This window comes from Protobothrops mucrosquamatus, unplaced genomic scaffold, assembly GCF_001527695.2.
Source record: "Protobothrops mucrosquamatus isolate PMUCROS unplaced genomic scaffold, P.Mucros_1.0 scaffold18, whole genome shotgun sequence".
NCBI classification, from domain to species: Eukaryota; Metazoa; Chordata; class Lepidosauria; order Squamata; family Viperidae; genus Protobothrops; species Protobothrops mucrosquamatus.
The window spans coordinates 1,556,044-1,572,404 of NW_015386403.1; the positions used below are offsets into that span (position 1 = coordinate 1,556,044).

The 16,361-nt window shown below is 35.2% G+C and overlaps 1 protein-coding gene across 1 annotated transcript in view; it reads left to right on the plus strand.

Annotated features, from left to right (window-relative positions):
• The window catches only part of TBC1D5 (TBC1 domain family member 5), a 358,979-nt gene that overhangs the window by 165,313 nt on the left and 177,305 nt on the right, over positions 1–16,361 (plus strand). Inside the window, exon 5 of the mRNA XM_015810742.1 lies at positions 15,955–16,063. Within this exon, the coding sequence (XP_015666228.1) occupies positions 15,955–16,063 (109 nt within the window). The remainder of the gene's footprint in view (positions 1–15,954; positions 16,064–16,361) is intronic.

Consider the following 16,361-nt stretch of genomic DNA (forward strand, 5'->3'; position numbering starts at 1 on the left):
ATTACAAGAGGAAAAACTGAAATATCACATACTGTAGACATAAGTATTCAGACCCTTTGCTCAGTACTTGCTTGAAGCACCTTTGACAGCAATTACAGCCTCAAGTCTCTTTCGGTATGACGTGACAAGCTTTGCACACCTGGATTGGAGAAAATTTTCTCAAGCTCAGTCAGGTTAAATGGCAATTGTCAGTAGATAAGCCATTTTCAGGTCCCTCCAGAGATGTTCAATAGGGTTCAAGTCAGGGCTCTGGGTGAGCCATTGTAAGATATACACAGAGTTATCCCTAAGCCACTCCACTGTGTTGTCTTAGGATCATTGTCATGTTGGAAAGTGAACCTTCAACCCAGTCTGAAGTCCTGAGCACTGTGGAACAGGTTTCCATTGAGGATATCGCTATACTTTGTTCCATTCAGCTTTCCCTCAATTATGACCAGTCTCCAGGCCCTGCTGCAGAAAAACACCCCCACAGCATGATACTTCCACCAACATGCTTCACTGTTGGAGTGATACTGGGAAGGTGATGAACGGTGCCTGGTTTCCTCCAGACATAATGTTTAGAATTGAGGCCAAACAGTTCAATCTTGGTTTCATCAGACCAGAGGCTTTTATTTCTCAAAGTCTGAGAGTCTTTCAGGTGCTTTTTTGCAAACTCCAAGTGGATTTTCATGTGTTTGACACAGTTTATAGCCACTCAGTTTATAGCCACTCAGCCATAAAACCCAGATCGGTGGAGGGCTGTAGTGATGGTTGTCCTTCTGGAACTCTGTCCCATTCCATACAGGATCTCTGGAGCTCAGTAAGAGTGACCATCGTGTTCTTGGTCACCTCTCTTACTAAGACCCTTCTCCCCCAGTTGTTCAATTTGATGAGGCAACCAGCTCTTGGAAGAGTGCTGGTTGTGCCAAACTTCTTTCACTTGAAAATTATGGAGGCCACTCTGCTCTTAGGAACTCAGTGCAGCAGAAATTTTGTTGTAGCCTTCCCCAGATCTGTGCCTTGCAATAATCCCTGTCACTGAATTCTGCAGTTCCTTTGATTTCATGGCTTTTGCTCTGCTACAATATGCATTGTCAGTTGTGGCACATCCTATAGAGAGATGTGTGCCTTTCCAAATCACATCCAATCAATTTAATTTACCACAGTGGGCTCTAATCAAGGTGTATAAACATGTCAGCAACGATCAAGAAAAGTAGGAGCTAAATTTCACTTATTGTTGCAAAGATTCTGAATATTTATACCAATGTGATATTTCAGTTTTTTCTTTTTAATTAACATACAGACATTTCTAAACTTCTATTTTCACTTTGTCATTGTGGGATACTGAGTGTAGATTAATGAGAAAAAAATTAATTTCAACAACAGTAGAATCAGGCTGCAGCATAACAAAATTGATAAAAGTGAAAGGGGTCTGAATACTTTCTGAATGCACGATATATATTAATCATAGACAATTTAGGATACATGGCAGAAAAAAGAGTTAAGAAACTTGAGAGTTAACAAGGTCGATATAATATGGTATAAAGCTATTACAAAATCTAGTTGTCCTGCTTCAGATACTGCAAAGCCTCCTCTGTGAAGGTAACAAAGAAAATCAGTTATGGAGAGGATGTGTAGCATCTCAGACAATACTGCAGACCCTAGTCAAACATCACTTATATGCTGTGTCCTGGATAGAAGGAAGTGAATTTCCAATAACTTTTTCTGCCACCTTCACCACTTTCTGCACAGGCTTCCTGTCCGAAACAGTAATACCTCCAAATCACACAGTAATACAATATGACATGATGCTTTCACTCACCCCTCAACAGAAGTCAGTAATATCAATTTGTCAGGACAAGGAAATTCCAAATACAAGTGTTCTTATAGTTTATAAATGTTAATTAAGTTTTTAAAAGTCGTTATTAAAAAAGGATTTCCGCTAATTGATACCAAATGGCGTAGGGGGAAAAGGGATAGTCCCCTCTCAGAATTCCCTACTTGTGTTTTGGTTTTGGAATCAGCCATTATTCCAAAAATGGGCAGGAATATTATCATGTGAGAAACTTTGATGACTAGAACTCTGATGCCTGGCTAGAAGGGCTTTGCCCAAATTTATCTTGTGCTCCAGTTGTACCCTTTTCTGGACCAGAAGACCCTTTTTATAAAAACTTATGCTTTAGTTAGCTCTTTTGTAAACTACAATATGTTCTACACAGGACTACCCTTGGAAACTACTTGGAAACTTAGAGTTGATCTAGAATGCAACTGCTTGAATAATTATGGGCTCACTTCACTATAATCATGGGACACTATTTTCTAAACTGCATTGATTGCCCCATCACTTTTTCACAGCTTTCTCCATAAAGGGAGATTAATATAGATGGTAGTGTGTAGTAAAAGGACATCCAAGGGAAACCCTTCTTGAGCAGGCATGTCAAACTCGCGACGTCACATGATGTCGCACGACGTATCATGACTTTTCCCCCCATTGCCGGCAATGGGGCAGGCGCAGTTTCAGTATGATGCATCCAGCCCGTGGGCCGGCAGTTTGACATGCCTGTTCTAGAGGAGCCATATCAACCAATCAAGAGGAGCGCTTTTTCAAAAGCGCTAGAGTTTCCACTTTCTACAGGAAGCATTGATTATGGCCTCACTATTGACTTCTCAGATACCATCTTATATCTGCTTCAGATTTGGAGGGAATATGAACAATTTTATTCACTTTTGTTTGGAGTTAATTATTTGGAGAATCAGAAACATACAAATTTTATCTTTATTTTAATACATTGTGCAATAATTCTTTTGTACATAATGGTGTGCTCTATTGAAAAAAAATGAATCATATTTTTTTTTGCAAAATTTTATTTATAATACAATTAAAAAAACATTGGATATAACGTGACATTCCAGTATATACATTCTTATCAAATTATTCCACATTTTACAGTCGGTTCTTCATCTCTGAATATACATCTAAGTTTTATATACAGTACTTATTCTAAAATAACATATATTTCTATCTTAACGCTAGTCTTTAATCCCAACCGTCCTCCTCGAATCTCTCCAGCGGTAAAATTTATCCCAGGTTTCGAAGTAAACTGATCCACATTTGTCTTTCAAAACCATTGTAAGCCTGTCCATTTCTGCACATGCTAATATTTTATATAGTGACTCTTCCTCTGTGGGGATTTGTTTGCTCTTCCATTTTTGCGCAAATGCAAGCCTAGCTGCAGTCAAGATGTGTAACAGCAAATAGATTGTTCCCTTATTGTATTTCTCTGTAGTTATATACCATGAATCATATCTGTTCATTGATATATGAAAAAGATTGAAGTTAGCCTTTTTCTCCCCATGTTGTCACATAGTCAACTGTTAACAGTTTTAAAACATCCTATGAATGTATCTTTATTACAAGATCACAAAATAACACTTGTGCTAAAATCATACTTAACCATAAAATAATGCCAGCCTTTTTTCAGTGTATAGTATTAATTTATTGTTACAATTAGAAAGTGAAAATAATAGAGCTAGGTCATACAGTATATTAAAGAAGAAGAAAAAAAATGCCTTGGCTTTTAATAGTTGGCAAACCTGGCACTGCTATTAAGTAGCATTACAGCATTTAAGGTGTGAAATGAATATTTTATGCTCAGTAACAAGTAACTCCAAACATATAATGAGGGGAGCTGTAAATTGCTGGCTCCAAGTTACAAATTACATTGCAAAGAACAGAAGAGAGCTTGATGAGCAGGAATGTGGGAATGTTAACATTAAAATGAAGTATAATTGTGTAAAAAATTAATAATGGAGAAATAGAAATTGGTCAAATCTCCAGTGTCTTCTGAGCAAGCGTTGAAAATAATTGAAATTGTTACCATAATGAATGAAACTAGAAGACCAATCTTTACAATTGAATGCATTTATTTATATCTCATCCTAAACAGAAGCATGTTACTGTTTTTAATATTATATACCATTTTGAATTTGATGTAGAAAAATCTGAAATACAGTATGTATATTTATAATTGTAGGAATTGACTATAAGCCACATATTCATCACATATTCATATTCCTTGTTCTGTGTTGTGCACTGTGAGGTAAATGCCTTTATTAGTGTATTCCACAACTATGCATCTAGAATTGTAGCCTGAATGTCTAGTTTAACAATGTGAAATGTGAAAGACTTTCATATAAAAGATGAGTAGTGATTCATTATGAAAAGAGGTTTGCAAAGATATGGTTAGAAGATTTAAATTTGCATTTGTCTTTTGAAACTCTTTGTATTGATCTATATTTTTATTTATTTCAAATAAAATTGGAGCTTTTAATAGGTTTTTTTTCTGCTTTTGTCTAAAAGTATGTGCTCTTAATGGTTGTAATGCAACTTTCCTTGCATTTGCCTTACTTACATTTTTTTTTGCAGTTTGGTATTTTAGAACATACAGACTGTAATTTGTCCTGTTTCCTAACATAATTATTATTTAATGGCAGAAAATGTAAAAGCATTGCATGCAATATTAATATTAAATAATAATTTTTAAATAAATATGGTTCAGTTAATAAGAACATCAAAACAAAATTGGCTGGCCAAAAATCTGTTTTAAAAAATATTGAAAGAATTTTGCCATAGCAGAGTATAAAGTAACAGGCAGATTACATTGGGAATTCCAAATACTTCTTTCATGTTGCCTCCCATTACATTGCAGATGGTGGTGGGATTGAAAGAAGGGCTTCTATGAAAAGATTGGAGCCAAATCTATAGAGGAGATCTTCAGGAAATTTGTTCTTCACAATTCTTATGTTTTTATAGATTACCAATAATATGGACCAGTAACCAGTGAAATTTCTGTAATGTGGGAATTATCTTAAATTATAACTGACCTGTTTATTAATAAGGTTGCAGTTTTCTGATTGAACAGATTGAATGCACTTCAATCTTAGCTTCACTCCATAATCCATTCTATTCACTGTAATTATCCATCATAACTAATCATGTCTATCCTGCCTCCTCTTGCAGTGAGAAACTAGAATTGGATAGGGTCATTTAGTTATTATTTCTGGGCTTCATTGTAGTCTATACACATACACATACACAAAATCTGTAACAGTGCAAACCATAGTTCATTACAATTTGCAATCATATTGTATCAATATAAATTATTGGCTAACTTAATCTTGTTGATATTCTTAATACAGATTTGCCTTCTCATTTAGATGCAATACTGCTGTATTGTTCAAAAGTTAATTGAGTGATATATTCTTATACATACTAGTATTACATTAAATTATAACATTTATTTAGCATTTTTAAAACAAGAGAAAAATCTTCTCTTCATGTCCAACATATACATTTAAAACCATCGTTATAATTTAAAATATATAACAATGTAATGGAATATAACAGCAAAGAATTTAAAATATCTAAATATATCAGGTAAGGAGCAGAGACACTGTTTGTGATGGACGGACGGACGGACAGACAGAGATAGACAGACAGACAGACAGACAGATAAATCTATTAGTTTTAGACACATGAATTTTCCTACTGGTGTCCATTTTTCAAAATTGCCCATTGTGGATTTTTATTTATTTATTTATTTATTTATTAAATTTATATACCGCCCTATCTCCCTTGCGGGACTCAGGGCAGTGAACAGGCGATACTAAAAACCACGGTAATAAATAGTTTGTTTTAAAATCGAATTAAATAACGGGCCTGTTCTAAAAACACACCCGTAAAAAACCCCCCACTGAAACATAATCAAGCTACGCCAGGCCAGCCGCACGGAATAGATGGGCCTTCAGGGCTCGGCGAAAAAGGCGCAGGTCCGCAACTGTACGTAGGTCGGGGGGTAGGTCATTCCAGAGGGCAGGAGCTGCCACAGAGAAGGCTCTCCCCCTGGGGGTCGCCAGCCGGCATTGTCTGGCCGATGGCACTCTAAGGAGGCCCTCTCTGTGGGAGCGGACTGGCCGAAGGGAGGTGTTTGGTAGGAGGCGGTCTTGCATTCCTTTACCCAGCTTCTACCATGTTTCCCCGAAAGTAAGACCTATCCCCAAATTAGCCCAAATCAAGCTAGGAGGGGTGGAGCTTATCATTGCAGCCAGGCCTCCCAGGGATCGACACTTGCCTCGACTCATCTACAGCTGAGAAGGGAGCTCCGGCCTGCATTTTGCCATCAGAGGACTTTCCAGAAGTCCTCTGCAGCCAAGAACCGAGTTATGGATTCAATCTGTAACTCAGTTCTCGGCTGCAGAGGCCTTTCCAGAAGGCCTCTAACTGTGAAATGCAGGCTGGAGCTCCATTTTCAGTTGCAGAATGAAGCTGCTCCTTTGGGCACAGAAGTGAGCTGGCTGGTCAGGGTTGTTGGTGCTGCCACTGCGAGGTGAGTGGAAAAGACACCCCTCAAAAATAAGACCTGGTGCCTCTTTTGGAGGCAAAACAAAATAAGACTGGGTCTTATTTTCAGGGAAACCTGGTATAGATAAGGAAATCTAGAACAACATCTCCTTGAAGGAACTTAATATTAGACAATGAAATCAATATCAATTTATTCTTGAACATATTTGAATTGTTTTTAATGAACTTGAATTTGTGATATTTTGAAAAAAAAAGTTTGTGTTCTTTTTACAAAAAACCCAGCTAATAATTTTCAAAAATCACATATCTTTTTAGTTAAAGTATTTTCTTTCAGTCAACAAACAATGGATTTCTATCTTTTGCAGTATAATACCATTAGAAGGTATAAATGCTGTCTTTCTCTCCTTCCCAAGGGCAGCTGACCTTCTCCTCGCCAAAGAGGTGAACCTCTTGCCAGCACATATGACTACAGACTATTACATTAATCTGTTTAGCCGCAGTACCAGCTGCTTGCATGTTTTTAATTATCTTATTAGATAATATAACAGTGACCTATGAAATAAAAGTGAAGGTGAGGTTTTTTAACTTTTAGCATTTCACAAGTATTTTCTTCAATGTATACTAATATTTATCAATAATGTTTCTGTTTTTAAAGTAGATGAATTAGGCCTTCATTTTATTCAGTGGACAGTAATTTTAAGAGAAAATACCTTTAAAGATTGTAAATTATATTTTACATGTAGTACTTAAAATATTTACATTAATTTCACTTCTTACTTGAATTTATAAATGTTAGTTTGAATGATTTATTCTAGTAAATATTGATTTGCCATATCTATATTACTTTTTTCTTATTTTGTGACATATAATACAAGAATTTTCTGAATAAATCAGTAGTTCACAGAGAAAACCATACAGAATGCTTGAGGTTAAGTGCAGGTTTGCTTCATGTAACATGGACTCATCTGTCTAGTATTACTGAAATGCTCTATTCATATATACAAACCATTGGCATTGCAATGAATCTATCCACAAACCTTTATTATGAATACAGTATTTAACTCTGCCTTCAAGCAAGGCCAAGTTATTCCCAGGTAAGTTGGAAGTACATATTGATATATCTAAAATAATGTGAGGGCTCTATATTATCTCAGATACATTTATGACTCCTTGACAGTTCCCTCTCAAGTTCAGTTTGAAACCAAATGCAGGATTAAATCACTTTCTGGCATAATTCAGAAAAGCTATATATCAGTTCAGGATATTTTAGCTCAGCTTTTTGATCTTGTAGAATACAACTATGTTGTCCATGTCTAATGATAAGTGACACAAATGTAGGTAGACAGATCTTTCAGAAAATGATACATTCTAATTAATCAAGAAAAAGTCAGTAAGGAAGAATAGCAGACAAGCTAGTTACATGGTTTCCAGGATGAGCTATCAAAGAGTCTTACTATGAATCTTGGTTTGCTGCTTCTGCCAGTTGGCTTTATGTGTGTAAAGCTCTCTTTCTCTTTCTACATAGCAAGTTTCTTTTAAAATTGCACTCAATGCAGTCACATTTTAAGCATTTTGTTTTTGTTTGAAATAGATAAGATTGTAAGAATATATATGAAAAGGGAAGTGGTTTCATGTGGCCCGCGAAGCCATCCTGGAAACAGTGAGGGAACGGCCCCCGCTGCCTTGGCCCTGGCCCAGGCCGGCCGGGAGCTAATGTACAATTTTGTGGTAGTCATCTATGCTGAAATGCATTCAGTCTTAGCTCCAGAAGGCCATCTGGAAAGAGCGAGGAACCAGCCCCTGCCGCGTCAGCCCCACCCCCTGGGTGCATGCTGGGTAGGTGTCATCCTTTGTGAGGAATGAAGAAATGCACTATCGCCTGGGAATGGCCAGCAAATGGCCCTTGCTTACTTCACATATCCGGCTTGATGGGCTCTGCCCTGGTCCCACCCCTTTCTGCCAGAGATCCTTAGATCTGTCCCACTCCTGCACAGGCCCCCATAGGCACCCTTGAAGCGAATGATGTAGAGCTGGCCACGGCCACCCAGTAGGCCACATCCACTCCAACCACGCCCACCCAATAGGCCGTACCCACCCTGGCCACATCCATCTGGCCCTCCCGAGGGCAACCGCAATGCTAATGCGGCCCTCAATGAAATTGAGTTTGACACCCCTGTTCTAAGGCAAGTGTGTAACTAGACTTATGCTATTGTGCAAATGACAAGGAGACACATTGCTGTAATATTTATTTGATATAAAATGGTTGCCCATTGAGAAGTTATGAATACAGATCTTATCCCAAAAGTATTACAAGGAGTTTCTTTTACAGTCCCACTTATTTGTATTTATTATATTAGTGCAATTTCTTTTCATTAAATGGGCCAGTTTCATCTATACTTTCAAATCTCTCCAGGTGCATCAGTGATTCTCTTTTATGAAACACCTGTTCAGTATATTGGAGTAAAATTAAACTGTAATGTTAGCAAAGGGGAAAAAATCAAACACTGGAATAAACTTTGGGAAAAGTCCCTGTTCATAATTCTAACATAAAAATGGGCTCAGGTATTCATGTATGAGAAACAGCAGTGTAAAAATGCATGGTACTTCTGTGTGGACAGTATGCTCAGATTTTTGTTTCCTTAATGGGTCTGAATGTGGAAGAAACAAAGATCACAGAGAAGAAAAACGGGACCTAGCTAATATAACTGTTCATGTCTTAATACAGAAGCCAATTTTTTCTCTCTGCTGTAATGTAAGGAGCAATTGTGAAACAAGACAGTTTCATAATATTAATGGAAACTGTGACAGCATAAGGTTGGTTCCTTTCTGTAAGTCACTTTGCAGAGGAGGGACCACATGTGTTCGAACTGAGAACTCTAAGAATATATTGGCACAAATTCTAAATTACAGAAATAATAAAGAAAAAATTTTAGATTACAAAATTCAATCTCATATATATATATATTTAAAGAACAATTAAAATATTTAAAAAAATATTTAAGATATTAAAGAAATAGAATTTGAAATAAAATTCTATTTCTTTAATATCTTTAATATTTTATACTGATACCTTAGTCAAAGATGTTTTAAATTTCAGCAAATTCACCTATCTGTGAATACCATCAATTGCTCATTACTAAAGTGAATATAATTAAAATATTTATTAAAAATCTGAAATACTGTGGGAATAAAAAAACATGGATATTTTGTTTCACCAACATTTCTTAATCCAAAACTCTAATCTAGAGTGCCAGTGTAACTAAAACTGACAATTAAATCATACCATGTTTCTGGGGTGTTGAATTGTTCTTGTTTAAATTGTAATCATCCTGGCATTTGATCATTTGAGAATTAAACTAATCCATAAGGTTTTTAGTGACCTAAAAAACAAGAACAGCTGCTGCAGAATCTCGGGAACGTTGCTGGCCAAGTTAAGAGTCTGCAAAAGCTGTTTTTTTCAACACTACATTCTTGCTGCAAGTGGTAAACTTTTACTTTCAAGGATTAACCATCATGTTTATACTTTTCCTGTGTGTGCATGTATGTGTGTGTTTTAAGATTTTTTTTATTGTTCGTGTGATAATGTTCAAGAAATGTTGGAATTATAGAGGCTTCTTAAATAACTCTCCTATATTGATTTTTGTGAATTAATTCGGTTATTGGCTGTGATAAAATTCCATTTAAAAGGTTTTGTAAAAAAACAACAACCACATATTTGAAAGAACTAACATGACCAGCTTTAATTGGTATGACAGTTGAGGCTTTGCTTGGAGCAAAAGGCCTTCATCACAGTAACTCATTATTTCTGAAGCAAACTACTGCCACTTCAAAGCCCTTGAAGTCTACAGTTATTGCAAAATATGTGGGTTATTTCTTAGAGTACGAGAACCATTATAATTGTGTAATACTGCTTTTATGAGTCCTTCTTTGCCTCCCAGTAGGTCATCTAGTAAGTTTATAACCTGAAAAAACCTTAATGGATTTGGCTCCTTTAAAAAGATGTGTCTAATCCTGTACTCTCGTTTGGTGAAGGAGTTTTTATGTCCCCTCTATCTGGGATAATATTTCTCTATCGCAGCACCTTCACTTTGGAATATCTTCGCCCCAAGTGCATAGTTAATATGTAGCCCAATACTTTTTACATGAAAGACAGAAAAACTGGCTTCAGAGCCAGTGAATATTTTAATTGTTGTACTGTTGAGCTGGTTCTTATTATACTTTTATTTGAACTGCATATAAATATAAATAAATACATTACACCAGAGATCCCCAACCTTTTGGGCACCAGGGACTGGTTCCGTGGAGTAAGGTTTTTCCGCGGACCAGAGCGTGCGTGATTTTGTGTGCTGTCTGCATCCCACAGATGGGGCTTTGCTTGTTTGTGCGGCCCAGTTGCTGGCATGCCGTGGCCCGGTTCCAGTCCACGGACCAGGGTTGGGGACCCCTGCATTACACAATTTCATCATACATCTCTAAACAAATGTTAAGTGCCAGGATTTTAAAAGCCTGAACTATTCTGTCTCCCCAAAGTTCCATTCTTATAATTGTGTGATCGAACTTTATTTTTGTCTTAAATTTCTCCACAGAAAAATATAAAATTTAAATTAATGGAAAATCAGAAAGTCTTTGATACTTCATCATAATCATTTGTATTGAAAAAATGGAAGTGTTCGGTTTAAAAAAAATTGAGGTTTTTTTAAGTGGTTTCAAGTTTGTTGCAGAATAACTATTTTCTTATCTAATACTGTATCTAAATGTAAGTAGGTAGGTAGTGATCATAATACAATTTTCAGGGATAATTTAAGATTTAGATTCCCCTGGCATATTTTAGAGCTTGATCATGATTTTTACCAATATCAGTAGAGGTATTATATCACAAATAATGTGAGGCTAGTCATTACTTTGTCTATTATGTTAAAGAAGATTACAAAGAATTTAAAAGTACAACACCATGATCCATTTCTAAAATATTTTTCTTTGCACAGAAAGCAGACTATGTACAGTTCTTAATTGCCTTTTCGAAACTTGAGTTCCCTCATTACCTGTGATTTAAGCTAAAAATGAAGTAATTATAGATAACAGTGTTTATCTGGTTGATTTTGGCACCTGCAATTCTAATGCTGAAGCTTTCCCTCTTTCTGGTGCTGGGCTTGAATATGCTTTATATATTTCTACTAAATTTCCTGTGAGTTTCATAGGCTATGTTTTGCAAAGTTATTTGTCTAAAGGATGAGCTTAATAAAACCAGTATTGAAGTGATTATTGGAGAAGAATTGGCTGATTTTTTTTACACTTCTTGGGCCCTGGTAGAAAAAAGTCTGTATTGCTTTGAGAAGCAGTATTACAGAAAGCAAAAAGAGTTATCAGAGTGGAGTAATAATGGTCCTGTGAGGTAATTGGGCTTAATAGGCTGTTTCGTACACAAAAGGAGGGTTTGTAGCTTGTGTGCAGTGACTGTTTCAATATAGACTCATAGACTGGAATTTTATTAGAGCTGCTTGGGAAGCCTGGGAGCACTACCATTAAACATGTCTCCCTTTCAAATACTTTATGTTGAATTCTCCTGGGAATAAGTCATGGTTGGAGTAGATCTGGAGAACAAAATTGAATAGATGGATGAAAACAGTTCACCGTAGTAGAGGCAATCATGAACATTTATCCAGTGTTTCTTTTCTTTGTGTTCTTAATCTGCATAGGAATTAACAAGAACAGTTATAATGCTTGAAAGTAGAGAACAATTTTCTCAGTTGTCTCTATATTTTAGTAGTTACAAGAATAGGTAAAGATATGTTCCTTTTATTTGATGCACCTAAATGAGTACCTGAAAAACAGATGAACGAGCATTTGAAATTATTTTACCCAGACAAAAGACTTTGGTTTTGTTTTCTTCACTTTCTCAGATTGTATAAACATACTCAAAAATGCACTTCCCTTATTTCTAATGTTGGGTTTAAATATTAAAACAAAAACAAAAAATATTCTCTTGGCAAATTGGGGAACAATATGGATTAGCACTCTGCCAACTCAGAATGTTAAAAAAATGTTTAGCCCTTTTGTTATACATATGTTGTATATAGTATGTTTAAATGTGTGTTATATATGTGTAAACTTTGAGAGCAAGCAACTAAATTTCATTTTTAATGTGTGCCATTGTGCCCACAGTAAAAAAATGACAATAAAGGTTATCTAATATAATCTTTACTGCATAATTAACATTAACATTCCAATAGCAAAAAAAAACCCCATCTCAAGACCACTACTGTTAATTGCCAGGTTCTCTAAATAATACTGTTCTCCGTATATATCTGTAAGATAGAGCCAATTCTGAAAAATATTGACAAGATAGAAAATAATGCATCAACTCAATAAATCTACATGGATTTTTTCAAGACCATTCAGAAATTACAGTTGGTACAGAGTACAGTGGTTCATTTATTAGCTGGTATTAATAACCAGGAATATATTATATCTTTGTTACAGTGTTTTATAGTTTTATAGTGTGTTGATGTATCTAAGTGGTCAGACAGAAACATGAGAAAAAAGGCCCATAGGTAACCAGGTCTTTAGGGATGAAGAGCTTTAATGGTGACAACATTTTAATTGCATACAGAAGCTCACTGTTAAGCTTTGCAGCTTAGAAAGCAGTGATATTACATGGCTGAAGCAAGAAATGCCTATAAATACCTGTCTGCATACTGCATACTGATGAATGATATTATCCAGGTTCTCATGCAGATATTGAATAAAAGTTGAATAAGTGGCAAGCCATATGGACCCTGTTACTTTGGGTTGGGGTTGGATCTCTCTCATCAAACACCATCTAGAATTGCCATGGATGAAAGAAAAAGAATCATGCACACACATACACATCAACTCTAGAAGGTCAGTATATGATCAATATATACTGAGAAATGAAACAGGAAAACATTATTTCAGTCTCACCGCTATCTGCAAGTATGGTCAATATTGTCCCAGGGCCCAGACCTGAAGGCTGACTGAAAAAAAATCATATAAACCAGTTGTTCCATATCCACATCCTTTCATTCAAAAAGACTTGTTGTGAAGATCCACACCACTGCCTTCTTCAAAGCAAATGATAACTCTGTCATACTTTTCATCCTTCTTTTTGTAAAATCTCAGTAGCATTGTCGTGCATGCATGACAAAAAAAACCTTTAATGCCTTCTTTGCATTTATTGCTTTTATTTTTGTTTACTTGTTTTCTTTTGTACTTTATGTAGTTGCTAAGGAAAACAACACAAAACATAACAAAACACTCACATTAATTATTTTCCCATAACAAACAATTTAGAAAATAAGAGTTTTCTCTCTGAACAATAACAGTAACAAAGCATACTGCATGCATAGTAGGTCGTCAGCTCTGATCCATGTGCTTAGCAACTGCTGCTTTGATTCAGTGCTTCATAGGTCCATATATACTTTACTTCCATCCACAAAGTTCCTGCCACTCAAAACGCCACTCAAAATTGTGACTTTTCAAATGGCATGTTTGTTTTAATCTCAATAAAATTCTGTGTGGCTATATTCCCAGCACCTTGAACGTTGACATTTGATGGAAATTTATTATTTTAGTGATTTTCAAAAGCAGTAGGATATCTATGTGCATGTAGGATACTTAATAGACCATAGCAAGCTAAACTCAAAGGATATTTAACTAAGAAGAAAACTTATTAGAACAATTGTGTAACAGAGTAGCAAATATTTAACTAGACATTTCAACATAAATCAATGTAAAATGAATATCACACTCTAAATTAGCCCTAGAAAGAAATATGCTAAATAAGATGCAAGGCTTTACTATTTCCGGAAAATTAACCATTAATTTCTTCAACATGAATTTAAAGAGCCTAACTTGATAGTTTTAGTATCAAAGTATGGTTATTAATGATTCCAACTAAAGATCCATTTATGTCTTGCAGTAATATAAAACTTAAGGTCACAATTTTAACATAGAATTACCTTTGGGGTACTAAAATGAGGTATCCCAATATTTGGGTTAGTTCAAAATGATTTTCCCCAATCATGTAGATAAAATTTTAATCAAAATAAACAAACTTGCTTGAAATCTTTTTGCAATGGGGGATAAAAATTAATGTACGAATGCCCCAGAAACTACAGAATTCTCATTTGGATGTTAGTTCTTTCTAGAGAATATTTTCTCAGTTCTTGTATGGTGAGAAGCAGAAAGATGAAATGAATGAACATTCTTTGTAATTGGAAATTTACTTTTATGGTTTAAGTTCAAAATAGATATTGATTAATTTCATTAGTCAAAATAGATAAGAGCAATATAGAACACATTTTTAAAAATGTACTACACAAATACGGTACCTTGATTGGTGATAACATGAGCATGTCCCTGTGATTTTCATGGCAAAAATATAAAATTTCTTTGCTACCGTCTTCTGCATTTTTTTTATTTTCCTATCTAGCTTGCAGACATATATTTTGTTTGATCTCCCAACAAAATATTAATCAGTCCTACCTAGCTCCTTTTTTTTCATAACCCAAGATTAGCTAGGTGCTGCTTCCTTCCTGGGCGTAGGTAATATTCTGCTATGATGTAATTTTATAACTCATCTTGCATCTTTTAAATACCAAGTATTCCTTCAGTTTTACTTACATATATACCTGATAATGTGTTTTTGTTTTGTTTTACTTATCTCATCTTCAACACCTTAATGAATAAAGAAAATCTTTAGACTATTTCATTTTAGCTTCTCAAGTGAGTGATAGTGTTCTGTGAAAAATAAAGGAAATACAATTTCATTCTTGTATTCAAATTCTCTATAAATGGTTTGAGACAATTAATTTCCAATTGTTTCCCAGCAGAGTAGATTTACTTGTATATTAATGAAGCACAGGTGTTAAGCCCCTGGTGTCTTTGTGCCTGGGAGGCATATTTAGGTTGTTTATCTAGCCAGCCGTAGGTACTGCAAGGTATTCAAGCTTGCTTTTAACAGTTTATACAGTGAGGAGTTTTATTTCAGGTGTTGTTTTTTTTTAAAAAAAGCTAGCACCTGTTAAATTTTTAAAACTGTTCATGTAGAAAGAAGTAAAAGAGATTGCAAGAGTAAATAGCGCTAAAAGTTAACTGAAGTCATCTTCTATCATTCTTAACTGCCCAGCTTGATAACATGAAGAAAAGAAGCTTCATTTAAGCAAATCTATCATGTGAAGAACTATCAGTCAATGCTATACTTCTCTGATCCATAATTTTGGAGTAAGGTGTCCTTTTAAATAGATACTGTTTTATCTATGGGTGAAACCCAAATGTGCTTGTATTAATATTCATTTTTCTTGTTTATTCACTGAGCTGTACTGCTAACGTTTTAGAGGAAATGGAATAGCCTCCATAGACATTATGAATTTCAGTTGCTGGCATAATTACAGTCATCTACATATTCATTAAATTCGAGGAAGAAATGTGTCCAAAAAGACAACCATGCGTTTAGAAATAGGACAGTGCTAAATATATACATTTAAAACTTCCTTTTCTTTTGTTTATCCCAAATTATGTTACACTGCTTCTCACTTAGCTAAGTCTTTAATAATAATTTTAAGAAGTTCTTTTCTTATGTTTGTTCCACGTAGTAAAGAATGGGAAGAATTATTTGTAAACAACAATTACTTGGCAACCATACGGCTGAAGGGGATTAATGGGCAGCTGAGAAGCAGCAGGTTTCGTAGTGTTTGCTGGAAGGTAAGAAGAAAATACTTATTTACAGCTTGTACTTGTAATAAATCACCACATTACCTGATGCACTTGAAGATTGCTAGTGTAAAGAACTGTAACATTTTCGGCATATTTAATTTATGATAAAAAGGTAGACAAAATTTTTAAGGCTCATATTTTGAGAAGTGCTTTACTTCGAGTCTGGAAGAAATATTATTATGGATTAAATTATAAGATTCCGATTTGGACAAGTCCAGGACAGATGATAGAGGGGATATCTAGGGGAGTTAAATTGGACAAAGTTTCATATAAAGAATTACTTTTG